We start from the raw sequence: 26837 nt of genomic DNA, 5'->3' as shown, positions 1-26837 counted from the left end.
TGAAAATTGCAGTAACTGAATTTGCGATTCTTATTCAGAGAACGAGAATCCCTCCCTGAGCAAGAATCTCGAAAGGAATCATGGCAAAAAAAACTAAGGATTTTGCAGCCATTTTCAGTGTAAAACAGGGCCCTAAGCCAGTGGTTACCAAACATTTTTGGGTGAAGGCACCCTTGATGGCTTTGAAACTTTTTTTAAGGCACCCCTCGGCAAAAACAACTACCGAAATGCCGTTATGACCCTTATCAGGCGATGACCCACTCCAAGTAGCTAATGATGCTTATTAGACACCATGATTCCTCTCATGTTCAACTTCAACTATGGTTGCAGGGACTAAAGGTTAACTAGCAGGTAATTCCGCCACATTGTATATCAATGCGCGGTTGCATTATCTGATGGTATTACATAAAGGATGGTGATGCATGCCGAGGCACCCCTGAAAGGTGCCCGAGGCGCACCAGGGTGCCGCGGCACCCAGTTTGAGAACCCCTGCCCTAAGCAATCTGGATAAACCTGGTTATCTAAGAAGAAAAGGGGCGTGTCTTCAACAACAACAAAAAACAAAACCCTCTAGCTCTGCATACTAGTAGTAAACATGATTCATCTCATGCTACATGAGGCATTTTTTTTCTACACCACACTGGCAAGCAAAAAAGAGAACATAATATTCTTACTCTATCTCTTCTACTTCTCATAATACACACTTACTTTTCCTTTTTTTTTTCTTTTTTTTTTTTATATGTAAAATAAAAATGCCCTCTCCTTATAGTTCCTCTATAACATAACCAGCAATTTTGGTGATTATAGCATGTATGGGGGCATTGCCATTTAACAGTGAATATCCGCGCCCATTGCTCAGGTGTTTTTCGGGTCGACTGTTTCTGAATTCAAAGTCATTTTCAGGATGAATATAGCAACAACCAGAATTCGAACAACAAAACTAGTAGTTTGCTTCTGTGACATGGGACAAGACTGAAGATATGAAAATGTGATACAATGTAAAGTAGTCAGTGTGCATCTGTATAAGTGTGAATTTGATGCTCCACCAAATTACTTAACACAGAGCCATTAATGTCTAAACTCTAAGGACATCTCAGCATCTGTAACATTGATGTGTAACTGAAAAGCGGACACAACTGCATCAGTGGGCTCAGGCCCTTAGACACAAAGTACAAACTCACAGCTACAGACGACATCCAATTAATAGCAATATTCAGTGAAAACATAAGACAGCATTGCACCTTTGCACATGTAAAAGTACATCACCCATCCTGGTGGCTTCTCTCACAGAGACCCCCGGTCAACAATTTGTTTCGCATGAAATGCTACATCACAGACCCCTCTGCTCCGTGACAGGGATAAGGCTCCAATGCCAAGGAGGAGGCATGCACATTAAAACCCTCTTGGCACACACCTCTATCCTCCACCTGACCCAATTTTGGGCTCAGTTCGCTGTCCCCTCTTCGTGCATCTCTACGTGAGCACAGCTTTAGGGGAACAGCCAATGGCTGCTTACGCCTCCACCAACCTGGAGATCGCCCCAGTAGAGCAACCAGTGCCCGTGGACCAATCTAAAACACCAGAGCACCCAACAATGAGGCAGGTGGATAATCAGAATGCATAGTAAGTTATTCAGGTAGAGCAAGTATGCGGACAAAATTTAAACACACTAACAGAGAAACAGAGAAGTAGTGTTCTAAACAAAAGGTCAACCTAGAGTTTTAGAATGGAAGGAAGGAGAGAGGGGTACCCATTACCAAAGGAAGGCCAAGGGAGAAAGCATTTAAATCATTACAGTCATTTAGGCCCAGTGGGCCCATTGCATTAGTCCCAAAAATCCAGGCAGACTCTTTCTGAGATGAGTCTGTGCCTCCCCTCCTGGGGACTGCAACCAACATTAACCCCACCATCTTTAAGTGGGAATGGTTACTGGAATGCATCTATAAAGTGTTCCACTAATCTTGGTATACCACCTTTTCCTTATGCATTCAACTAGTCTCTCCCTCATTGGGCAAGTAGTTTTCCCCTATGTAGAAGAACAAACGGGGACACAGGAGAGCATAGACGATAAACTCGGTCCTACAGGTGACAAAATCCCTAATTTGGAAATCCATTGCACTAAATTTTACATTCTTTGTCCTTAAGACATGAGCACATTTGGGACAGTATTCACATGGACTGCATCCTTGTACTGTATGATTACCAAGCCATGACTTCGGTTGTGGTTTAATGAATTCACTTCTAGTAATAAGCAACCAAAATGTAAGGCCCCTTCTGTAGACCAACATTGGTAGTTGATGGACTTTTTTTGGCCAAACACCCAGTATCCTGTTCAAAAATGTGCCAATTTCTACCAACAATTTCCCTAATCTTGCTGGCCATTGGGGAGTAGTCAAAAGTCATAACAAAACTAGCATTTTGCCTACATTCCTTCTACAAAAGTCCTTGCCTATCTAATGTTCTCACTCTATCTAGGGCTGCATCAAGTTCCTGGTTAAAGGATACCAGAACCGAAAAGGTTTAGAGAAATGGGGGGAGTAGGCATATGTGGGGAGCTGTCCTGATGGCCACCTCTCCCTGTTCTACTATGTCCCCCTCCTAAAGCCTCTTCTGGGTCACTGGAGTCGGGCATCAGTACGTAGGAGCTAACCCGGCTGCGCTTGTCCCTCAGACTGTGGCCGGGAGCGCTCTGGGCATGACATCATCATTACGTCATGCGCATAGCGCTCCCGGCCGCGGCTGCACACTGAGGGACGTGCCCTGCCGGGTTACCGTTTGCGTACTGGTGCCCAACTCCAGCGACCCAGAAGAGGCTGCCAGAGCAGCTTTAGGCATGTAAGGAGGGAGACAGAGAAGAACAGGGGGAGCGATGGCCATCAGGACAGCTCCCCATACATGCCTGCTCCACCCCAAGCTCTCCCCCATCCCCGTTTTGGCTTTGGTATCCTTTAGCATAACCTCTCTGTAGGAATCTATTCTTCATTTCTCCAGCCTGAGATTCAAAGTCTTGTTCCATCCTGACTATGATTTCTTTTTAACCTTAAAATTGGCTATATTTATACAGTTTTCACATGTGGGGGGTGGAAACTATTACTATGCAGAACAAGAGTTTGTGGCCGTGCTCTTCCTATGTCCCTTTGAAATGAACACACCATTGTGTACCTCTATTGAGTGGTCTAAGAAATAGACCTGATCACCTCCTCATTCACCCATAAACAGCATATTTCTGTCGTTCATATCCAAATACTCAAAAAAGGAGTTAAATCTGTTCCTTGGTGGACCACCAGATGACAAACTCATACCCACGTACCTGGACCATGCCCTCAGGTCACATCTATAGGGGTTTCTTTACCCCATAGATGAATACCTGAATTCATGTCTAAACTGCTAGCAACAAAACTGAGTGCACCCAAAGTGAAAAATATAAGATTTCTGCCCAATTAGACATATTTTCTCCCCAGAGTTGTGTTACTCATTAATGGTACTAGGTCAAAGGTGTGAATGGGGAGCGGTTGTGTTAAAGGGAAGCTAAATTCTAAGTCATCCCTAGTAATATTTGTGATAACCTCTGCATGACCAGCTTTGTTGACTGTGTATTTATGAAGACTGAAGGGGTCCATTAACTGTACAATATCTTGAATGATCCTACGATCAATCAGATCGGGTACCGTTAATAGTGCGGATCGACAATGAACGATCATTCTAACAATCATTCTGTTAATCCAAATTATTTTGGTCAGATCAATTTGCTTATCATTTTCCCCTCTATTGGTGGGCCTGAACGATCATTTCCGGTGATCTGCTCTTGTTGATGTAAAGAAAAATCCCCTGGTTGAAAATGTTTTTCCTTGACTGCCACAGGCATAGCCCATCCGTGTGTACCGGGTCTGACACTTTTCTGATTAGTACTGGGGGTAACTAAAGCCACATAATATGAGATGGTACTGCTAGCAGAAGGGGAAAGGGGGGGGGGGGGGGGTGTGGACAGGTAATTAACCACTTGAGCATTTTTTTTTACAATTCAGCCCTTCACAACTTTAACGGTTTATTGCTCAATCATACAACTTAGCACCCAAATGAATTTTACCTTCTTTTCTTCTCACAAATAGAACTTTCTTTTGGGGGTATTTGCTTCTGCAATTTTTATTATTATTATTATCAATTACAAATGATTTAAAGAAAAACTATTATTTTATTAAACACCCCCCCCCCCCCCCCTCCCCAATTAGCCCTAGACTACGTCACAAACCCTACACTTCACATACATAGGAATATGCCTATGATAGGGGTTAGATTGTGAGCCGTTTGGAGGGACAGTTAAGTGACAAGGCTGTCCTCTGTACAGCGCTGCGCTAGATCTCAGCTCTGTACACGGTTTTTATAATTTATCATGTAAATAGCAGCGTGCCAGCTCTGATCACGGCTGGCAGGCTGATCGCGGCAGTCCCCTGTGTTTACTGCAGGGAGCGAGCGCTCGTTCCCTGCAAATTTCACTCCTTGTGAGATCATGCCATATGGCGTGATTAAAGAACGAGAGAGCCACTCAGCGGCCGCCATTCCTAGGTTAGCCAGTCGCAGAGAGGCTAAAACCATCTAATACTGCTATCTGCATACCTCCCAACTTTTTGAGATAAGAAAGAGGGACACTTAAAGGGAAGATCCGCGCTGCCCCCAAAAAATAAACTGCACTTACCCGGGGCTTCTTCCAGCTCCTGGCAGTCGATCAGTGCCTTCGCCGCAGCTCCTCTCACTCCCGTTGTCCAGCGGTGAAGAAGCCGCTTCTGGGTCGGCTTTCTGTGCGCTCCACGGCGCGGGTCATGTGGGGTACGTGATGTCATCGGGTCTCTACTGCTCAGGTGCAGAACTACTGCGCCTGCGCAGTAGAGACCCAATGGCGTCACGTACCCCACGTGACCTGCGCCGTGGAGCGCACAGGAAGCCGACCTGGCGAGGTCGGCTTCTTTACCGCTGGGCACCGGGAGTGAGAGGAGCTGCGGCAAGGGCACCGATCGACTGCCAGGAGCTGGAAGAAGCCCCAGGTAAGTGCAGTTTTTTTTTTTTGGGCAGCGCGGAGCTTCCCTTTAAGCCATGCCCCTGCCACACCCCTAACCACGCTCCTGCCATACTCTAATCAGGCTCCCAGCACACCCCTAGTCATGCATACCATAAGGCTAGGTGCACACATAGCAGAAACGCTAGCGTTGTGGAAAACCCTGCATTTTTGCCGCTAATGGAAGTTTATGGGCCGTTTTCCATGCTGTTTTTTCCATGTCTATGGGCCGCTTTTCCACAACTGTTTTATGATGTATTTCTGCTTCCTGTTGTCTTCCTAATGATTTGCATAAAACGCAAAAGAAAAAATGCAGGAAAAACGTATACAAAACGCATATGCATCTTGGTATATATGAACCGCAAATGCATTAAAACGCAAGAAAAATGCTTAAACACATCAGCAGTAAAAAAAAAACGCGAATGCAAACGCAGCAAAAACGCACACAGCACTAACATAAAACATGACATGAAACGCAGCCTTTCACGCTATGTTATGTGTGCACCGAGCCTAAAGATTTTAATAAGAAAAATGTTGTTATATAATTCAAACCACACTAGTCCTTTCAGGGCCGCCATCAGAAATTTTGGGGCCCCTCACACATCATCAGACCTGGGCCCCCCGCTGAACTGCCCCCAGCCCCCCCCCCCCCCCGCCCCGATTTGGAATGATGGATGATCGCACAACACCCCAAATTTTCACCCTCAGTATAGGTAGGTAGGTAGGTAGCAAGGTATAGGTTCCCCCTGTAGAGGGTATCCAGGTATAGTTAACCCCAGTATAGCTAGCCAATATTGTTGCCCCCTGTATAGGTAGCTTAGAATAGTTGCCCATGTATAGTTAGCTAGTAAAGTTGCCGCCAGTGTAAGTAGTTAGTATAGTTGCCCCAGTATAGGTAGTCTAGTTGCCCCCAGTATAGGTAGAATAGTTGCCCTAGTATAGTTGACGAAGTATTGGTAGTATAGCTGCCCCAGTATAGGTTAGCAGTGGCAGTGGGCGGCGAATGACTCACCTGATTTCCATGTTCCTGATACCAGAGCGCTGCGTGCCACAGGTCCTCTCCGCCTTCAATGCTGCTCAATGTACTTCCGCTAATCAGGAAGTTCAGTGAGCGGCACTGAAGGTGGAGAAGACCTGTGGCACACAGAGCTCTGGTACCTGGAATGGTCAAAAACAGTCAGTGACATGACTATGTACTCTGTAAAGTGCTGAAGAAGATGTCAGTGCTATATAAATACATCCTACCTAATAAAAGCTAAGTGTCGCTGCGTCCAGCAGTTTTGTCCCTGTATCCCAGGATTGTTGTTACTGCGCATATGTGCAGTAACTGACAGCTGGGACCAGGGAGCTGGACGGGCGAGCGAGGTGGGCGGGTGCGGGTGAAAATATAGTCTGTACAGCGCTGCAAAATATATAAATACTAAATAAGAATGCATTATAATCTTAGGGCTATAAGGCAATAGCGCTCTTGCCTTACAGTGCTGGGTCCCCGGTTCAAATCACAGCCAGGGCACTATCTGCATCTTATCGGTAATAAAAAAACAAACTGCACTTACCTGGGGCTTCTTTCAGCTCCTGGCAATCGATCGGTGCCCTCCCCGCAGCTCCTGCGTCTCCCTGTGTCCAGCGGTGAAGAAGCCAACCTCGCCAGGTCGGCTTCTGTGCGCTCCACGGCGGGTGTCACGTGGTGTAAGTGACATCATCTGGTCTCTACTGTGCAGGCGCAGTAGTTCTACGCCTGCGCAGTAGAGACCCGATGACGTCCCTACACCACGTGACCCCCCGCCGTGGAGCGCACAGAAGCCGACCCGGAAGCCGACCTAGCGAGGTGAAAAAAGCCCCAGGTAAGTGCAGTTTGTTTATTTCCAGCACAGACCTTCCCTTTAAGGAACAAGACAATATACTATACAGCACTGCGGAAACAGTCAACGCTATATAAATACATAACAATAATGAGACAAAGATAAGTGAAAAAAAACCTAGCAGAAAGAAGGCAGGTAGATTGGCGGGACAGTAGAAGATAACAGACAGATCAGGAAAGTGGGAGCGTGTCACAGAAGAGAGGAGGTACAGAAGGAGAGTGGGGAAGAAATAGGTAGATAGGAAGGAGAGCTGTTGGGAAATGGAGGACAGTCAGAGTGAATGGGAGAAACAGACAGGGGGGCATGCTGAAGCATGGGAAGGAGGAATACAAGAGGAGGGAGGGAGACAGGGAGATGGGGCATATGGGAGCAGAGACTAGCAGGGCAGTCACACACAGGCACTTTATAGCAATACCTTCCCCAGTCATCAGAGGGGGGCTCCTCACACAGCTCTCTGCTCACATGACAGCCGTGTCTGCTGTGCTCCTGGAATTCTATCCTGTCCCTCTGGCTGGAGCTGGCTCTCTCTTCTCCTGCTCTGCTGTCCGTCAGGGGGGATGCAGGGGGGCACAGACTGGCCAGCTTCTAAAGTCAGGGGCCAGGGGTCAGCAGCATGGTCCAGCCTGACACCAGGCTTGATGGGCAGTGGGTGGGGTTAGGGGCGTGGCTACACACAGTAAACACTGCGTAAAAGGAGGAGATGCGTGGAGCAGAGCTTTTCCCTCCTGTCTATTGGCTGGCCAGCTTCAGGGGGCGGAGGGGAGAGACTTGAGTGCCTAGCACGCTGCACTCACATGTAGCATCGCCCTGAAGCTGGCTGCCGCTGCTGACAGAAGGTCGGGGCATAAATAAACGCTGGTGTTGTAGCTGCGGGTGGCCAGTGCTCCAGTCCAGTGTAGTTAGAGCAAAGCTACAGAAAAATGGCTACCGATGTCTGCATTTGTGGACATCTGCAGCCATTTTCTTGTAGCCTGCTCTAACTACGGCTCAGAGAAGCAGGGAGAGAGACCAGAGCGGGACCCAGGGACACATACAACAGGTGCCACACGTCAGAGGGGGGGGCCCGGGCCCCCTGGGAGCTTGGGGCCCGTCACTGTAGTGTTTGTCCCCCCCTAATGGTGGCACTGAGTCCTTTCTATCCTGGTTAATTTTCCTTTATATTAACATTTGAAAATAAGAAATATATCAATTTAAATGATAGGAATAAAGTTTAGAGTCCACACATTTTTCAGTAGTAAAATACATATATCTATACATCCGTCCTGAAAGAGGGACAAATGAGGAGGAAAGAGGGACAGAGGGATTGGGTTCCTAAAGAGGGACAGTTGGGAGCTATGCTTTCTGGGGGATGGGGGCACAAAGGGCCACCTAGCACTGCTATCTTGTGGAGGAGGGAGGGTAGTAAAGGGTCGCGTAATAATGCTATCTTGTTAATAAGGGAAAGTACACAAAGGCCACCTAATCTGGGATATATGGGGTAACAGTATTGGGGCTTGGGGCCCATTTACCTAAAATTAGCCTTTCTTATAAATTAACAATTCCTGCATGTGAGTGGTTTTTCGATTACAGTTGCTCGTAGTATACACAACAGAGGTTCTTAAAATAAATACAGGAGTACCTGTGCTTTTAATGAAAAGAAAAAAAAAACAAATCTATCTGTAGGATGTACACAAGACTCAACTGTGTATTTAGAAACCATTCAGCAACCTCCCCTATTTGTCTGACAACCTGAATGGTGGTTCTGATCTTCTACCACTTAACAGTAGACACATTTCTTTTTCAAGTTTTATGGAGATCATTTTTCTCAACAAGTACAGATCACAGCATTGCAGAGAAGCAATACACAATAAATAATAAATATACAATAAAGATTGGAAGAACAGTACATCTGATATTAATTTTTGAACACTCCAAGGAGCAGAAACTACTCAACATCAAACATAAGTAGACTCTTGTGTAAGGTAGATCCAATGCTGGGCATACACGGCTCGTTTATGCACCAGAATAGAGCCGCTGGCTCGATACAGGGGCGTCCCCGCAGGCGCCTGGATCGATTCCCGCTTGTCCCCGCGGGCGCTTCTTATCTTTCACTTGTTTTCTCCCATTGTTCCGCCCGCAGGTATCGAGCACGGAATCGATCCAGGTGCTTATCCGACATGTCGGATTTTATCAATCGAGCCATCAGCGGCTCGATTGATAATAACAAACGACCCGTGTATGCCCAGCATAATGTATCATGTGTAAGGGAGACTTGTGTGGGAGCAGACAATTAGTAAAATAAATAAATTCAGTCCAGGTTTGTTGGATAATTTATGATATCTGCACTGTATTTATGATATCCGCTATCCGTATTGGAGATGCCTTAAGCCAGGTACATATTTCCAACCTTTACTGTCCAAAACAATCTTTAGTCATTGTTTTAGACGTTAGTTTAGTAATGATTCTTGTATGAACTGGCTGTTTGTCTCCTAGCTTTGCAATCTGTTTTTTTCTTTGGAGGTGGACGGGGTGTGAATTAAGAGGTGGGAGTGCCTGAAGGAGCGATAGTGGTTGGGAGACATCAATTTGACCCACCAGATCACTGAAGAGGAAGTCCACTACATTGGGGGACACCTGTACACACATTTACAGCTGAGATGATCAGGAATAATTGTTTCAGTCAAAATCTAAAGTGTGTAGGGGTCAGTAGGCACACAGTAAACGTTCAAGCTACCAGCCTAAACACTATGCAGGGGTGATGTGACCGCAATCCAAGCAATGGTCAACATGCTCTAGGCACACATCAGCTTTAGCGGAAGCTAAGTATTGTGAAACGGTCATCAGGCCGTGTGCCGCATTCCAACACCCAGAGGCCAATGCCGCATCGAAATACCCAGCATCACTGCAAAGTAAGTACCACGTTATCCATGCTACGGAGACAATAGTCTTTTGCACAACATGCTGTGGTGGACTTTGCTTCTCACAGTGAAGTATGGTAATTGTTCTATGCACTTACTATTAGTCAATCAGCAGAACCAGACATGTTTCCTTCTTCATGTTGCCAAATCTAAAGTGAGTAAGTAGCTTTAGTAAATCAAGTTCACTATGTTTTATTAGTTTACTATTAGTTTCTACTGCAATTTATTTTTTTAACCCAAATGCTGAAAATCTCAAAATGCTAATAACTCAAAAATGACTCAATATAAAGTTTACATGAGGTTACAGACAAAAATAAAAATAAAGAAACCATCTACGCAGAGTCTAACTTGTATGTTTTTTTTTTGTTGTAGTTTGAAGAAGAGTGAGCTGCTGAATTCCGTAAACCAAGATGGAATCCTCAGAACGTCTGGAAATAGTCTGAAGACATGCTGTTCTCCTTCAGTATGTTCCTCATCTTCTGGTGGGAGATGACATGAAGGGGCTCTGCATTTCACTCTTTCATTTCTCCATCAAGACCATATATCAGGGTTGAGGATCCCTATGACTTGCTGTCACGCTCCGCCACCATGGCACATGCTATTGAAGTGGATGACAGTGAGATGACCCAAGATGATTACCCTGGGACCTCCAGGAGAGACTCTTCACTTAAAGCCCGGCATTTGTTCCGGAGGCTGAACAGACCGGGGAATGGACACCCCAAAGGGATGAGAGCTACTTCTCCAATGGGAAGGGTCATTCTGATAAACTCCCCATTAGAAGGTAACCAACAAAACCCTCATTGTTTGTGTGTATGAAGAGGATTATAAAATAGGATATGGAGATTAGGCAGTGCTGCTCCATTTTTGGTTCATGCTTCTACCTTCTTCCATATGGTTCAAGTTCTCTGAAATATATCATTCTTACACAAAAGTAAAAAAAAAACAAAACAATGGGCTTGATTCACTAAGCGTGCTGCTAAAGCAGCGCAACTTCGTTTGAATCCTCAGTACACGCTATGGGCTGTGTAGCGTGCACTGCTAACCTACGCGTGCTTCCTTGTATTTGGTGGCTGCTCCTTTGCTCCCGTCCGGACCCCTGTCGCGTCCTGTAACTATTTAGGATGTGATTCCCGCACTTTGATTGGCCCAATAGGCTGCCTGTCAAGTGACTGCCATGTCTTAAAGAGCTACAGGACGCGACAAGACTCAGGACGGTTAGTAAAGGAGTGGTCACTAAATACAAGGAAATGTGTGTAAGCTAGCAGCGCACGCTACACAGCCCATAGTGTACGCTGAGAATTTTAACTCGCGCAGCTTAGTGAATCATGCCCAATGTTTCTGTATTGTGTTGGCCAAAAGGATTATTTAGATGATATGGGGGTTGTGGCCAAAAGGATTATGTAGGCGATATGGGGGTTGCAGGAAATTTGGACAGCTAATAGGCAATTTGAGAGCCCCATAGGCACTAATGCAAATAAAGGCTATTGGACACCAAAAGCATACATTTGGCGCCTGATAAATAGCAGGCCTGTCCAACCACAGTTTTTTTTTGTTTTTGAAAGGTATAATTTTGAAATTTGTTTTTGAAATGTATTGTTTTTTGGTTCTACGTTAATTACGTCAGGGGTAGAGATGTTGGTGGGGGAAGGTGTCGGGAAGTGGGGTTTTAGGGTTAGGCATTGGAGGGGGGAAGGTTCTGTGAGAGAGTAGGGTTAGGTTTATCTTTAGCACAGGGGTGCCCACACTTTTTCAGTTCGTGAAAAGATCTACCAACATCTCAAATGCTAAGTATAGCAAGTAGCTGCAGAATCCTTTGAACCCCCCCCCCCCCCACTCATGGACACGAACTGCCCCCAGGTACAGGTGCCCCCAGTGTAAGTTGACAGGCATAGGTGCCCCCAGTATTGGTAGCTAAGTATAGGTGCCCACAGTATAGTGATCGCTTACCTCCCTCCAGCTGCACTGTCTCCAGCTTCTCCCAGTCTCACCTCCTTCAGCCGCAGCTCCTCCTTCTTCATGGCAAAGTAACAAGTGAGCCAGTAGCCGAGGGAGCGTGTGAGTGGTCGTGCCGTGTGGGTGGTTGGGTGAGTGTGTGTGCAGGCAGGGCAGGTGAGCAGACAGATGTGCGTGTGTGTGGGCGGAAGTGTTGTGCCCGGCACCACCCCTGCCATGACGATGCCTAAATGACGAGCATCAGGCCGCGTCATAGCAGACGTTCTGTCACGCTATGTGCTGCTCTGCAGTCGGAATCTACCTTGCAGTTGTTCGCAATCTACTGGTAGATAGCGATCGATGTAATGGGCACCCCAGCTGTAGTAGAATATCTGTAACCTTTACCAATGTTTTACTATCATCATTACCACTGCAAATATTTTTTTCATTTTCAGTTGGCACCCAATTCATGATGGTACTTAGGGTTTAACTTCTATAGACTCACCCTGCGCCCATTTTTAATAGCGCCTCTATTTCATGCACGCAGTAGGACTCTGTGGTACAATGTGAACTAGTCAGTGTACAGCTTGTATAGCCATGTAAGTTTTCTGTCCCATCAAAATAACTCGCATTAATGTCTAAACCTAAAAGCGATTCAATTACTTTTCATAAAAGTTTTGCTGGACTTACCAAAATGTGTCAAGTAATGGTCTAATATACTGTACATTTGGTAATAATAAAAGTTTTTTGTTGTTTTTTTAACACAAAATTGTGCTAAAAATTAATTTAATTTTCCTATTCTGCCGGGCCACTATTTCCTCACTCTTCAAGTTTTTGGCAGAAACCCTGTGTTTTTTTTGCATTAAAATTAATGGTCAAAGTTGTGCATGCAATATTCCAGCGCATGCTAATATTTGTATTTGAATGGAAATTTTAATGGGAAAAAAATGCATGCAGAAAAAGGCTCATCTATACTACTATGCTACATTCTCACGATTGCCAATCAGAAAGGTAACGTTCTTGGATTGATCTGTGTGCATACCCACAGCTTAGCAGTCTGTTCTGTTCTATGGAGAGGTGAGAGAAGACCATTGAGCTGTACTCTCCTGCATTCACTACAGTAGAAGAATGGCAGAAGCTGGTTATTTGCATTGCAACAGCACCATCAGTGGTTTGGGGGGTGCATCCATGTAAAAAAGGCACCTGGAAAAAAAGTTGTAGGGGATTGCCGCTAGAAGAAGATCAGTACAATGACCCATAGTCTACTACTTCATAGCGATAGTAAAATATTGGTATTTTTACCAATATTTTGTTATGACCTAATCTAACCCTACTTTCACACAGAACCCTCCTTCTACTGATGCCTTACCCTTAATGCTCCCTTTGATGATAATGATGTTATCCATTCAGTCGTATCCGACTCTTGGCGATTCTATGGGTTAGCTCTCTCCATGCTGTCTGATCTTGTACCATTTCTGCCAGTTGCCTTAAAGGAATACTGTAGGGGGGTCGGGGGAAAATGCGTTGAACTTACCCGGGGCATCTAATGGTCCCCCGCAGACATCCTGTGCCCGCGCAGCCACTCACCGATGCTCCGGCCCTGCCTCCGGTTCACTTCTGGAATTTCAGACTTTAAAGTGTCCTCACTCCCGCTGTTACCAGGATCGTACTGCGCAGGCCCAACATGGTATGGGCCTGCGCAGTACGCTCCTGGTGACATCAGCGGGAGCGAGGATGCGGCAACGCAGGCGCAGTGGTTTTCAGACTTTAAAGTCTGAAATTCTAGAAGTGAATCGGTGAGTGGCAGCCCGGGCACAGGATGTCTTCTGGGGACCATTAGAAGCCCCAGGTAAGTTCAACTCATTTTCCCCGCCCCCCCCCACCCCACCCCACCCCACCCCTACAGAATTTCTTTAAGCTCAATCCTGTGTCAGCTTTGATGGTGTCAAGCCAACGTGTTCTCTAGCGGCCTTGTCACCTTCTGCCACTGATCAGTCCTAGCATTAGGTCTTGCTGTAAGGAATTTGCTCCCTTTACCGATGCCTAACCTTTAACTCTCCCCTACCATCACCACCAATGCCTAATCCTTAACCACCCCCTTATTGAAGCCTAACCCTTAACTCCCTTTCACACCTGTGGCGCCTAGCCCTTAAAGGGAACCTAAATTGAGAGGGATATGGATGTTTCCTTTTAAATAATACCAGTTGCGGGGCAGTCCTGCTGAGCTCTTTTGCTGCAGGAGTGGCTGGATTACACACCTGAAACAAACATGCAGCTAATCCAGTCTGACTTCAGTCAGAGCACCTGATCTGCATGCTTGTTCAGGGGCTGTGGCTAAAAGTATTAGAGGCACAGGAACAGCAGGAGAGTCAGGCAACTGGTATCTTTTTTAAAAAGAAAAATGTATATTCTTCTCAGTTTAGGTTCCCTTTAACCACAATTTGCGCAAAATTGCGTTTAGCCGCAAAAAAAGGTGAACATTGGATGCTGATGCTATTTATAGCCGCAATTTGCATAGCGAGTAGCCCTGGGGCTAGGTATTTTATCGGTAGCCTTGGGCATCCAAATGTCACTTTTTCTACAGCTAATCCTTCCCGTAACATGGAGCGCCCAATTTTCACTTAATTACAGCTGATTGTGGCTTCGGGCGTCCATCATTGTTGCTAATTGTGTCCAGTTGCCCAAATTTCCCTGCAGTGGTGCTAATCGCGTCCTCCTCATTGTCAGGAGCTCAATTTCCTTGCACTGCTGTTAATCGTAGCTTTTAGCAATAAATCCTATGGCAGCACCCTTTTTCCATATCGCTGCTTACGCCCTAATTTCCTTTTTCAATCAGGGAAGCCTGTACTTACTCTAGTTTCACAAATGATCTTTCTTGCTGACAATTGTCAGGGGAAAAGGCAGTGTGTGAACATTAGCTTTACACCTTAGTGCCAGAGCTAAGGGTGTTCTCCTGCTATATATGATATGAGGTGTATAATATTACAGTAACATTAGCCCTGCAGGATCCTCAGAGAGTGGCAGGCCACCTTTCCTCTCCACACAGGTTGGTAATAAGCCCATTCCCTTTTATTCATTTACCCCACTGTGTGTGCTCCAAAGTCACAGACCTCTCCAGAATTCAAAGAAATGTCAGCAGTATGATGATCTTGCCCACATAGAGGAGATCTCTCATCCTCTGTCTCTGTTGTTTAGATGTGCCAGTCTATGGCAGATATTAGTGTGAAGATGTTTCATTACTCACTATACTGTACTTGCTTACATGTTTTACTTGTTTTTCAGCCACCAGTGATGAGAGTGATTCAATCCTTGCCATCACAGTTGACAAAACTCCCGATGGAAGGTTGGGATTCAGCATCCGAGGAGGCTCAGAGCATGGCCTTGGCATATTTGTCAGTAAGGTGGAAGAAGGAAGCAGCGCTGGTAAGTGATAATTGGATATATAGGTGAATCATTGTGTGCATTTACCCACTGATCCCTTTGTTAGGGACACTTATACATCTGATTATGCATGCTATTATCTAATTAACCAATCATGTGGCAGCATATCCTAATACATAAAGTCATGCTGTTACGATACCTCTGCACTGGTAACATAAAACATCACGTACAGTGCATAGGAATTGCAAGAAATTCAGGTTTGTCACTAATGTGGAAATATACCAAGACTCAGACCAGGAATAAGGAAAAAATAACAAAGGTTTATTGTAACATAAATTAAGCAAATAGCATCAAAACGTACATTGACTTCATGCACGGAAACCAGGCAATCAAATAAGAAAATATGCAACTGCAAAAGGAAACCATACTAGCACTAGCACTAGTATCACTAATGTGCACACTAAACCCTGGAACCTGGTTATTATATAACACATAAACTATATACTATATATATATATATATATATATATATATATATATATATATATATATATATATATATACATACACACAAGGCAACTTAACCATACATCGACAGGCAACAGGTAGTCGTACAAGCAAAGTCAAACCAGAGAATCATACAGTGATATAATCACTTAGGCAAAAGATTAGTCAAGGAATAGCAAAAAGTCATACACGGCAGGTAACAAGAGCGAAGCAGGGAAGGCTAGAACACAGGGATCAGGACCAGGAAACTTATTATATGGAGTGCTGGGAGGTCAGATGACAATGTCCATGTGATCCCAGATCTGCTTTCATTAGCAGTCTGCAACAGAAATGTTCCTGAAGTAGAGACCTCTGCTGGTGGGCAGAGAGCAGTTCAGGCTGCACAATCCCTGAAGGGAGGTCCTGGAGGATGAGGCCCACTTCCTGCTACACTGCAGCAAATATACACCGTTGAGGACCGCCCACTTCCAGAGACTCTCCGCCCACATCCCAGATTTCACCTCCACAGACGAGGAGAGGAAACTCTATATCCTACTGGGGGAAGAGGAAAAAACTGTGCAAATAGCAACCCGATATATCACTGCCTGCCACCAACTGAGAGGATCATGATACTACGTGGACTGTATAACCCCATACTCCCCTCCCCTATGGACTGTATACCTATACCCCCCCCCCCCCCATACCATCCATTACATCCCCCACACTCCTATGGACTGTATACCAATATCTTTCCCTTATTCACACAATCCCTCCCCCCCCCCCCCCATGTTAATATTTTGTTTTGCTTTGGCAATGCTAAATGTATTCGGTCCTGCCAATAAAGCTTATTTGGATTTGGACTGTTGACATCTGCTGGTGAGACATAGGAAGTTCATCCAGAGAGTTAAAGTTATCAGCAGATGCAGATCATGACACATGCAGATGTAGGTCAGGAGCTTCAGTTAATGGTAAGATGACAAGAAAAAATGGCATTTCAGGGATTTTTGACCATGACTGTTGGTGCCAGGGGAGCTGCTTTATGTATTTTAGTAACTGCTGACCACTGGTAGTTCTTATGGGTATCAATATCTAACTAATACAGCCAGTGAGCATCAGTATGGTGGACAGCAGTGCCTCGTCCAGACATGTCAGATGGAAAGTTTCAACTCCGTGTCATGAAGGGATCACATAAGAACATTAGGAGGAATGTTGGGGTCAGGGCCGTTGCTTGGGCAGGGCGACCGCCCTGGGCGCAGACCGGCAAGTAGGAGAAGGGGGGTGCAAGCACATGGACATAACCGCTAGGGAGCTGGTGACACGCAGTCCAGCCAAAAAAAAGTAGAAAGAAGATTACCTGCCCAATCACCTCACTTGACTCCTCCTAGGCTGCTGCGTCAGACGTCAAGTCATCATCATGACACCTGATGTCCTGTAGCAGTACTGCAGGCTTTCAGTGCGTGGCGCCAATGGAGGAGTCGGCTTTCTGGGCTCTCTTCGCCTGTGTGTTTTTCTGGTCCCTTCTTCCTCCTGGATGAGCGGCTGGTCACTAGTAAGTAGCAGATCTACTTGTGACCTGTGGCTGTGTGACTGTACCTAAAGAGTAAGAGTCAGGGCCGGATTTGTACTTTTTACCGCCCAAGGCCAACTATACTGTCTGTATGGTTGTTATCTCTGCGTGCCCCCATGAGAATTCTACTTAAGTTAACATAAGTTATGTCTTCCTTAAGAACTTTTATGGTATGTTTGCCATCTCATTAATGATGGACCCATTGTGTCATCATGAGAGTTAGGCTGATGTGTACCTGCAGGATAGCGCTTACAGGTCTTGCAGGGCCATCACAAATACAGGACAGAGAGTTCAAAGGTTAAAGCTGTCATTGTAGATAGGGATGGCTGCACAGAATAGCTTTACTGCCCCTCACTGAGCCACCCCTAAACTTCTGGTGCCCTAGGCCATGGCCTATGTGGCCTTGCCAGAAATCCGGCCCTGGTAAGAGTTCGAGAGTGCACAGAGGGTGCAATTTCTACACCCTCGCCCTGGGTGCAATTTAGCCAAAAAACTGCCCCGGTTGGGGTTAGGCATCACGATGAGGGTTTCTATGGGGTGGGGGGGGGGGGGGGGGGGGAGTTGGGCATCATGATAGGGTTTACATGGAGGAGAGTTGTTAATGCAGCAATAAAGTAGGTGTTGCCATGGGGAAGATTAGGGATAGGTGTCAGGAATGTGTTTATGTGGGGGGATTTAGGGGTAGGCATGGAAGGAGATTTGGTGTTGGGGTAGAGGTTAGTGTTAGGTGTCAAGAAGGTTGATTTATCATTAGTATCAGTAATTGCATTGCAGATACTTTGCTTAGCAGGAGCTGGTGCCAACAGCTTTTTTTGTGTTTTTTTTCCCTTTGAAATGCTAAAGTTGTTAGCTTATCATGCCATGTATTTAGGTCAGCTATCTGATAGAATCCATCCCAGCATGTGGGGCATTTGTCATGTATACCTAGTTTTTGTTGCTTGAAGTTGGTACTAACCTGAGAAACACGTTTCAAAGTGGAGTTTATGGCAAAAAAAAGTTTTGTGCTTTCTCATAATAGACCAATTGTGTCATGTTGGGAGGTGAGTCCACCACTACCTCCCATTTTAAAATGTTTTTTACATATTTAATTTTTTGGGTGTTCCTCTTTTTTCTTTTTTTCTTTTTTTATATTCATTTTTCGTATTCATCCTTGAAAAGTAGTCAGCAGCAACTTTTTATTTATTATTTTTTTTGTTTTACACTATTTTTCAAACCCTTCCACTGGTCATTATTTTCATTATTGTCTGGTATTAAGTAAGAACAATAACTAAAGAAACTGATTACAAGATTGGCCAATCCACAGGTAACAGTTGCCTTGCTGATCAGTTTAGTGGGTGGATTCTTCCTGGGAAGACACTGTTGACCTTTGATAACTGGTAGGAGGGGTAGACCATGCTTCCTGAAAGAAGCTTTGATGCTAAATTAGATGCAAATAATTCTGAATTCATGCAAAATGAAAATTGTATTCTAATTTACACAGATGGGCCAATCAAATGTAACATTTGGTCGTTTCAAGCTGCAGAAATTTGTTTAAAGGACACCTGAACTGAGAGGGATATGGAGGCTGCCATATTTTCCGTATTTTCTTTTAATGCAAATTGCCTGGCTGTCATGCTGATTCTCTGCCTCTAATACTTTTAACTATAGACCCTGAAAATGCATGCAACTTAGGAGTTTGACTGAAGACTGACTAGATTTGCTGCATGCTTGTTTTAGGTGTGTGATTCAGACATTACTGATGCCTAAAAGATCATCAGTACTGCCATGCAACTGGTATTGTTTAAAAGGAAATATGGCAGCCTCCAAATCCCTTTTAATTCAGGTGTCCAACCACTTTGTCCTCCTTGACGTAGTTGTACGTCAAGGAGGACATGTGTGCTCCCGCGGCCGATCACGTGCGTGCACACGCGCTCCTGGCCACGGATTCGTTAGCCCAGGAATCAATGAATTGGGCCAAGGTGCCCGATCACTGATTCCTCTCCACCGCAGAAAAAGCGACAGCTTCTCTCGGAAGCTTCGCTTTTTCTGATTCCTATGTCCTTCTAAGTGTACATTGTACGCTTAGAGTGACGTCATGTAAACAAACTCAAGAAAAAAGTAAAACTACATCTAAAAGTAAAAAAAAAAATATACGGATATTTCCCCAAATCAAACACTATTTACATCCCACCCTCCCAAAAATACCCACATAAAATGTTTAATAGAAAAAAAAATTGCAATAAAAATAAAAAACCACATAAATATTTACCTAAGGGTCTAAACTTTTTAAATATCTATGTAAAGATGAAATATTTTATATATATATATATATATATATATATATATATATATATATATATATATATATAAGCTTGTAAATAGTGATGGATGCAAAACGGAAAAAATTTTCTTTTATTTCCAAATAAAATATTGTCCCCATACATTGTGATAGGGACATAATTTAAAAGGTGAAATAACCAGGACAAATGGGCAAATACAATACGTGGGGTTTAATTATGGAGGCATGTATTATTTTAAAACTATAATGGCCGAAAACTGAGAAATAATGAATTTTTTTCAGTTTTTTTCTTATTCTTGCTGTTAAAATGCATTTACAGTAAGGTAGCTCTTAGCAAAATGTACCACCCAAAGAAAGCCTAATTGGTGGCGGAAAAAACAAGATATAGATCAGTTCATTGTGATAAGTAGTGATAAAGTTATAGGCCAATGATTGGGAGGTGAACATTGCTCGGATGCATAAAGTGAAAACGACCGATGGCTTAAGTGGTTAGCATAAAAATAGCATCAACTCAGAATTATTTGCATCTTATTGAGTGTTCCAATTTAACACTGGTCAAAGCAGACAGTTTGCAAATACAAAATAGGTTGTTTTTATTGAGCTTGAGCATGAAAATAGATTATTATAAAATAACTTTAAAGGCTGATATAAATGCATTGTGGTATTGTTATTTGAATAGAGAATAAGGTGACAGTGAGTCCGGTTGTGCCTCGCATGTAACCTCCTTCTATCTGCATGCAGATCTGTCAGGGCTGTGTGTTGGAGATAAGATCGCAGAGGTGAATGGTATCAGTCTAGAGAGCATCACCATGGGAAGTGCAGTCAAAGTGCTGACCGGGAACAACCGTCTACGTATGATGGTGAGACGGATGGGAAAAGTGCCAGGGATTAAGTTCTCCAGAGAAAAGACCACATGGTAAGCAGAGCCGTCCTCTTCATTCACCTTCCCTGGGCTATTGTCAGCCATTCCAGGTAACCAAAAATCACAATGTGTCACCTCTATGGACCAAAGAGAGCGTGTCAGGTTCATTAGAGGAACACAGTATAGGGTTTCCGCATAGTACAGGGCTCAGGTCTGTGTGAACTCTGACCGGAGACATGCAGCTCCTATACACTTCACTGCCTCACTGGGGATCTTCCCAGCACACATGATTATTACTTAACAGCTGCTCACAAGTTACACCTAGCAACCAGTCCTCATATAGCATAGCATTACAGGGGCAAACCCAGGATTTTCAAAGGGTGGGATTCCTGAAAGGTATCCCTCAGCTACATACAGTGGTGTGAAAAACTATTTGCCCCCTTCCTGATTTCTTATTCTTTTGCATGTTTGTCACACTTAAATGTTTCTGCTCATCAAAAACCGTTAACTATTAGTCAAAGATAACCTAATTGAACACAAAATGCAGTTTTAAATGATGGTTTTTATTATTTAGTAAGAAAAAAAATACTCCAAATCTACATGGCCCTGTGCGAAAAAGTGATTGCCCCCCTTGTTAAAAAATAACTTAAAGGTGGTTTATTACACCTGAGTTCAATTTCTGTAGTCACCCCCAGGCCTGATTACTGCCACACCTGCTTCAATCAAGAAATCACTTAAATAGGAGCTATCTGACACAGAGTAGTAGACCAAAAGCACCTCAAAAGCTAGACATCATGCCAAGATCCAAAGAAATTCAGGAACAAATGAGAACAAAAGTACTGTAATTGAAATCTATCAGTCTGGTAAAGGTTATAAAGCCATTTCTAAAGCTTTGGGACTCCAGCAAACCACAGTGAGAGCCATTATCCACAAATGGCAAACACATGGAACAGTGATGAACCTTCCCAGGAGTGGCCGGCCGACCAAAATTACCCCAAGAGCGCAGAGAAAACTCATCCGAGAGGCCACAAAAGACCCCAGGACAACATCTAAAGAACTGCAGGCCTCACTTGCCTCAATTAAGGTCAGTGTTCACGACTCCACCATAAGAAAGAGACTGGGCAAAAACAGCCTGCATGGAAGATATCCAAGGCGCAAACCACTTCTAAGCAAAAAGAACATTAAGGCTCGTCTCAATTTTGCTAAAAAAACATCTCAATGATTGCCAAGACTTTTGGGAAAATACCTTGTGGACCGACAAGACAAAAGTTGAACTTTTTGGAAGGTGCGTGTCCCGTTACATCTGGCGTAGAAGTAACACAGCATTTCAGCAGAAGAACATCATACCAACAGTAAAATATGGTGGTGGTAGTGTGATGGTCTGGGGTTGTTTTGCTGCTTCAGGGCCTGGAAGGCTTGCTGTGATAGATGGAACCATGAATTCTACTGCCTACCAATAAATCCTGAAGGAGAATGTCCGGCCATCTGTTCGTCAACTCAAGCTGAAGCGATCTTGGGTGCTGCAGCAGGACAATGACCCAAAACACACCAGCAAATCCACGTCTGAATATATTAATATATATATTAATATTATTAGTATTTATATAGCACCGACATATTACGCAGCGCTGTACAGTATATATATATATCTTGTCACTAACTGTCCCTCAAAGGAGCTCACAATCTAATCCCTACCATTGCCATATGTCTATATTATGTAGTGTAAGTACTGTAGTCTAGGGCCAATTTTTAGAGGGAACCAATTCACTTATCTGTATGTTTTTGGAATGTGGGAGGAAACCGGAGTGCCCGGAGGAAACCCACGCAGACACGGAGAGAACATACAAACTCTTTGCAGATAGTGCCCTGGCTGGGATTCGAACCAGGGACCCAGCGCTGCAAGGCGAGAGAGCTAACCACTACGCCACCGTGCTGCCCTGAATGGCTGAAGAAAAACAAAATTAAGACTTTGGAGTGGCCTAGTCAAAGTCCTGACCTGAATCCTATTGAGATGTTGTGGCATGACCTTAAAAAGGCGGTTCATGCTAGAAAACACTCAAATAAAGCTGAATTACAACAATTCTGCAAAGATGAGTGGGACAAAATTCCTCCAGAGCGCTGTAAAAGACTCGTTGCAAGTTATCACAAATGCTTGATTGCAATTATTGCTGCTAAGGGTGGCCCAACCAATTATTAGGCTCAGGGGGCAATTTCTTTTTCACACAGGGCCTTGTAGGTTTTTTTCTCACTAAATAATAAAAAACATCATTTAAAACTGCATTTTGTGTTCAATTAGGTTATCTTTGACTAATAGTTAACGGTTTTTGATGAGCAGAAACATTTAAGTGTGACAAACATGCAAAAGAATAAGAAATCAGGAAGGGGGCAAATAGTTTTTCACACCACTGTATATAATACAGTATATTAATATGGTAGGGCATCATGCACATAATGCAATTTCCTGTCCGACTGACGGGATCTGACTATTCTTTCCTAAATGTCCAATCTGCTCCCGATCGAACGGGATAGATCAGGAGTAATTTAGACTCTGTTAAGTTTCCCAGGTCTGCTGGGCGACGGGATGCAGCAGAAATGTGTGAAACGGATGCGGCGACTAGCCTAGTGAGAGGGGACAGTGTCCATTCTCATAGGCTTGCATTGAACATGTTTTCCCCTCCAGTCCAGAAAAAAAGTGTCAAATCCGGACTCTCCGTTAGGTTTTCCTTCTATGCCACGTGGATCCGTGTGCGATCCGTGTTTCTGCACAAGTGGAAGCGGGTCCTATTTTTAACATAGAATCCACTTCCTGCATTTGTGCAGAGCTTTAAAAACATATCCCACGGATGCGTTTTTAAAACAAGTTTGAACTAGAGATGGTCCAAATGGTTCGCCAGCGAACGGGATCCGATGAACTTCGGTGGTTCGCGATCGCGGAGAAAGGGAAAGCTTAGTTAGGCTCTTGTAGGCTTGTTAGCTTGCTCCTTGCCGATTCTTTTTTTGCAATTATCTTTTTATTATTCAAAAAGAATAAAGAACATATAACAACAGTATCAGGAATACAACAGCAGTAAACAAACTTGAATAACATTGTCCAGAGGGTGACAACAGCAGTGATAAAACAGAATATCATATACCAATATAATAGCTTTAAAGCGATCAGATTTGGAAGGGGGTGGGGTTACTGGAGATTCTGTGAAGTCAACCATGCTGCCCAAGGATCCCATATCAGGTCAAATTGGGGAGTGGGCTCTCGAATTGTTGCAGTGATTCTTTCCATCACATATATACTTTGAATTCTATTTATAAGTTCGCTTCTGGAAGGGGGAAGTGATTTCCAAGTCTTAGCGAGTAGAGCCTTTGCAGCATTACAAATTTGTCCCAGTAGTTTGTTCTGAGATTTGGAAAGTTGAGAATGAGGCCTATGGAACAAAGCCGACCATGGATCTGGTTGGATGCTCCTTGCTGATTCTTATTGCTAAAAAAACACCCCGCAACAGCTCTTCTGAGAGCTAATCTTGTTCTTGTGATCTATTTTTTTATTTTTTTTGTGGCCCATTTGCATTATATACAGCCCTGTCAGTCAGTCGCAGCTGGCCTTTGGCCCCTAGGTGGTAATTCCTACTGTGCCACTGCCAGGCCCAGCACATTTAGTGACTACCTGTGTGTGTGACAGGCAGCTGCACATTTGTAATCCCAATCACTACACCTGTTCACTGTTCAGTGCACCTACCTACCTACGTGAGCGCACGCATTGTTAATACCACCATTCATTGCATTTGTTCACAGTACCTGTGTGTGTGTGTGTGTGTGTGTGTGTGTGTGTGTGTGTGTGTGTGTGTGTGTGTGTGTGTGTGTGTGTGTGTGACCGGCAGCTGCACATTTGTAATCCCAATCACTGCACCTGTTCACTGTTCAGTGCACCTACCTACCTACCTACGTGAGTGCACGCATTGTTAATACCACCAGTCATTGCACCTGTTCACGGTACCTGTGTGTGTGTGTGACAGGCAGCTGCACATTTGTAATCCCAGTCACTGCACCTGTTCACGGTACCTGTGTGTGACAGCTGCCCATTTGTAATACCAATCACTGCAGTGCATACCTGTAACCTGTTCAGTGCACCTACGTGAGCGCAAGCAGTGTAATATACCACCAGTCACTGCACCTGTTCACGGTACCTGTGTGTGACAGCTGCACATTTGTAATACCAATCCCTGCATACCTGTTCATTGCACCTGTGTGACCGCACGCTGTTTAGTATACCAGTCCGTGCATACCTGTTAACTGCACCTGTGTGACAGCCGCACATTGTATTGTAATACCAGTCACTGTATACCTTTTACTGCACCTGTGTGACTGCACATTGTATTAGTCAAGTCAGTGCATACCTTTCACTTCATCCTCCCCGATATGGACAAAACAGGCAGAGGCAGACCCAGAAGCAGGCCACCCGGCAGGTCTGTTCGAGGTCGTGCTGAAGTGATTTTGTGCGGCCCTGGCCCAAGGTACAGTGCTCAGAAGAAGGCACGTCCCATAAACTCCCAAGATTGTCAGGACGTGGTTGACTATTTAACACAGAACACCTCATCTTCCGCAGCCACCAGCGCTACTCCAAGTACCACATTCGCTACATTTGACACATCACTGGAGTTATTTGGTGGGGAAATTACTGATTCACAGCCATTATTGTTACAACAAGATGAAGGCACTAAGCAAGTTACACAACCTCATATGTCTGAGTTAGGCAACACTATGGACGTAACGTGTGAGGAGGAGTATGATGAAGTACCTGCTGTTGCTGCAGTTTTGGAGGTGTTTGATATAAGCGAAGCTGTGGAGGATGATTATGATGATTATGATGATACGGATGCCACGTGGGTTCCCAATAGAGGAGATGAACAGGGGGACAGTTCAGAGGGGGAGTCAGAGAGGAGTAGGAGGAGACGATTTGCTGAAAGAAGCAGGGGGAGCTTGTCGTCAGAAACAGCTGGTGGCAGTGTCCGGCGCCATGTATCGCCACTTATGGACAGCCAGCCAACATGCCCTTCAACATCAGCTGCTGACGCCACCATAGTGTCCACACCCCAGGGTGGCTCAGCAGGGTGGCATTGCTCTGATCTTTTATCAGATCAATGCCATCTGTACTCTCTGCCACCAAATATTGAGCCGTGGAAAGGCCAACACCCACGTAGGGACAACTGCCTTACGAAGGCAAATGCAGAAAAGGCACAAACTGCAATGGGAAGACCACCTGAGAAAAAGCAGCACACAAAAGCAAAGCCACCCTCCTTCTCCTCTTCCTCCTTCAGCTGCATCATCTTCAGCCGCTTTCTCCCAAATCAGAAGGAACCCCATTGGTCTGCTAAGGATCAATGGGGCTCCTTGGAGCCCAAATTCAAAGATGCTTAGAGAGCTCTGAGCTATATAGCTCAGAGCTCTGTCGGGTCTGTGCAGCGCAGACGCGTATGCGGCGGCTGAGCGGCGAGTGACGTCGGGTGCGGCGTAGTTACAATGTAACAAAGTTGTTACATTGTAATAACTTTGTTACATTGTAACTGATAGAACATTTCCGAGGCTATTTCGAGGGATCATTTATTTAAAGGGACAGGTAAGTATTAATGGTTAATTAAGAATATTAAAGGACTTTTTTCGTGGTTATGTTTTTTGTTCAATTAAAATACTTTTTCTAAGTGTTTGTGTGTTTATTTACTTTTAACTCTTAAAGGAAATGGGTAAGGGGTACAAGTACCTCTATACTCATTTCTCCTGGGAGGGGGGGTGGGCATCTGGGGGACCCCTTTTTAAAGGGGACTCCCAGATTCCACCATGAACCCCCCCCCAGGAAATCGCGGCCTCCACCTCCACCGCCCATCGGAGGTGGAGAAGAGCCCCTTGTCCTTGGATTGGACAAGGGCTCGGAGGGGGAGGGGAAAGCTTGGCTGCCCCTCCCCTTCAGAGACCCCCCAATCCATGGACCATGCGGGCTGGTATAGTCAGGGTGCGGAGCCCCACGCGGCCGGTGCGGAGCATTCTGGCTATCCCAGCCTGCATGGGGGACAAGGGGTTAAAGAGGTCTGGGAGGGGGGACCCCACGTCGTTTTTTTTTATATTTCCCACACTCAGAACGAAGTAAGTAAAACTCTTCCCACTTGGGGGAATCTATGAAAATAATACACTATTGTTACCTGTGCAAAAAAAACTGACATTTTCCGCATTTAAAAGACATTTTTGCCCTTGAAACTTAAAAATCGATTTTCTCAAAAACTATAAGGTCTTTTTGAAAAAAAAATTTTTTCCTCTTATTCCCACTGATCCCCTTAATATACCCTGGGAATTTGGTGTTCCTAAACTTTAAGCAGGCTTTGCTATTAACCGTTAAAGTCGGCGGGTTTTTAAATGTATACATTTTTACTTTGAAACTTTAACATCGATTTTCTCAAAAACTATAAGGTCTTTTTGAAAAAAAAAATTTCCTCTTATTCCTCCTGATCTCCTTAATATATTCTCCAAATTTGAGGCTCT

At 44.6% G+C, this 26837-nt stretch overlaps 1 protein-coding gene across 1 annotated transcript in view; it reads left to right on the top strand.

The window, feature by feature from the left end:
* Positions 1 to 26837, top strand: part of PDZD7 (PDZ domain containing 7) — a 159432-nt gene that overhangs the window by 30172 nt on the left and 102423 nt on the right. Inside the window, exons 2-4 of the mRNA XM_068255441.1 lie at positions 10182 to 10590; positions 15024 to 15164; positions 20195 to 20369. Coding sequence (XP_068111542.1) covers positions 10398 to 10590; positions 15024 to 15164; positions 20195 to 20369 — 509 coding nt within the window. The 5' untranslated portion in view covers positions 10182 to 10397. The remainder of the gene's footprint in view (positions 1 to 10181; positions 10591 to 15023; positions 15165 to 20194; positions 20370 to 26837) is intronic.

The sequence above is a fragment of the Hyperolius riggenbachi genome, chromosome 10 (genome assembly GCF_040937935.1).
Source record: "Hyperolius riggenbachi isolate aHypRig1 chromosome 10, aHypRig1.pri, whole genome shotgun sequence".
Lineage (NCBI taxonomy): Eukaryota > Metazoa > Chordata > Amphibia > Anura > Hyperoliidae > Hyperolius > Hyperolius riggenbachi.
Note: the sequence above shows the minus strand (reverse complement) of the source record. Positions and strands in the feature narration are given on the sequence as shown.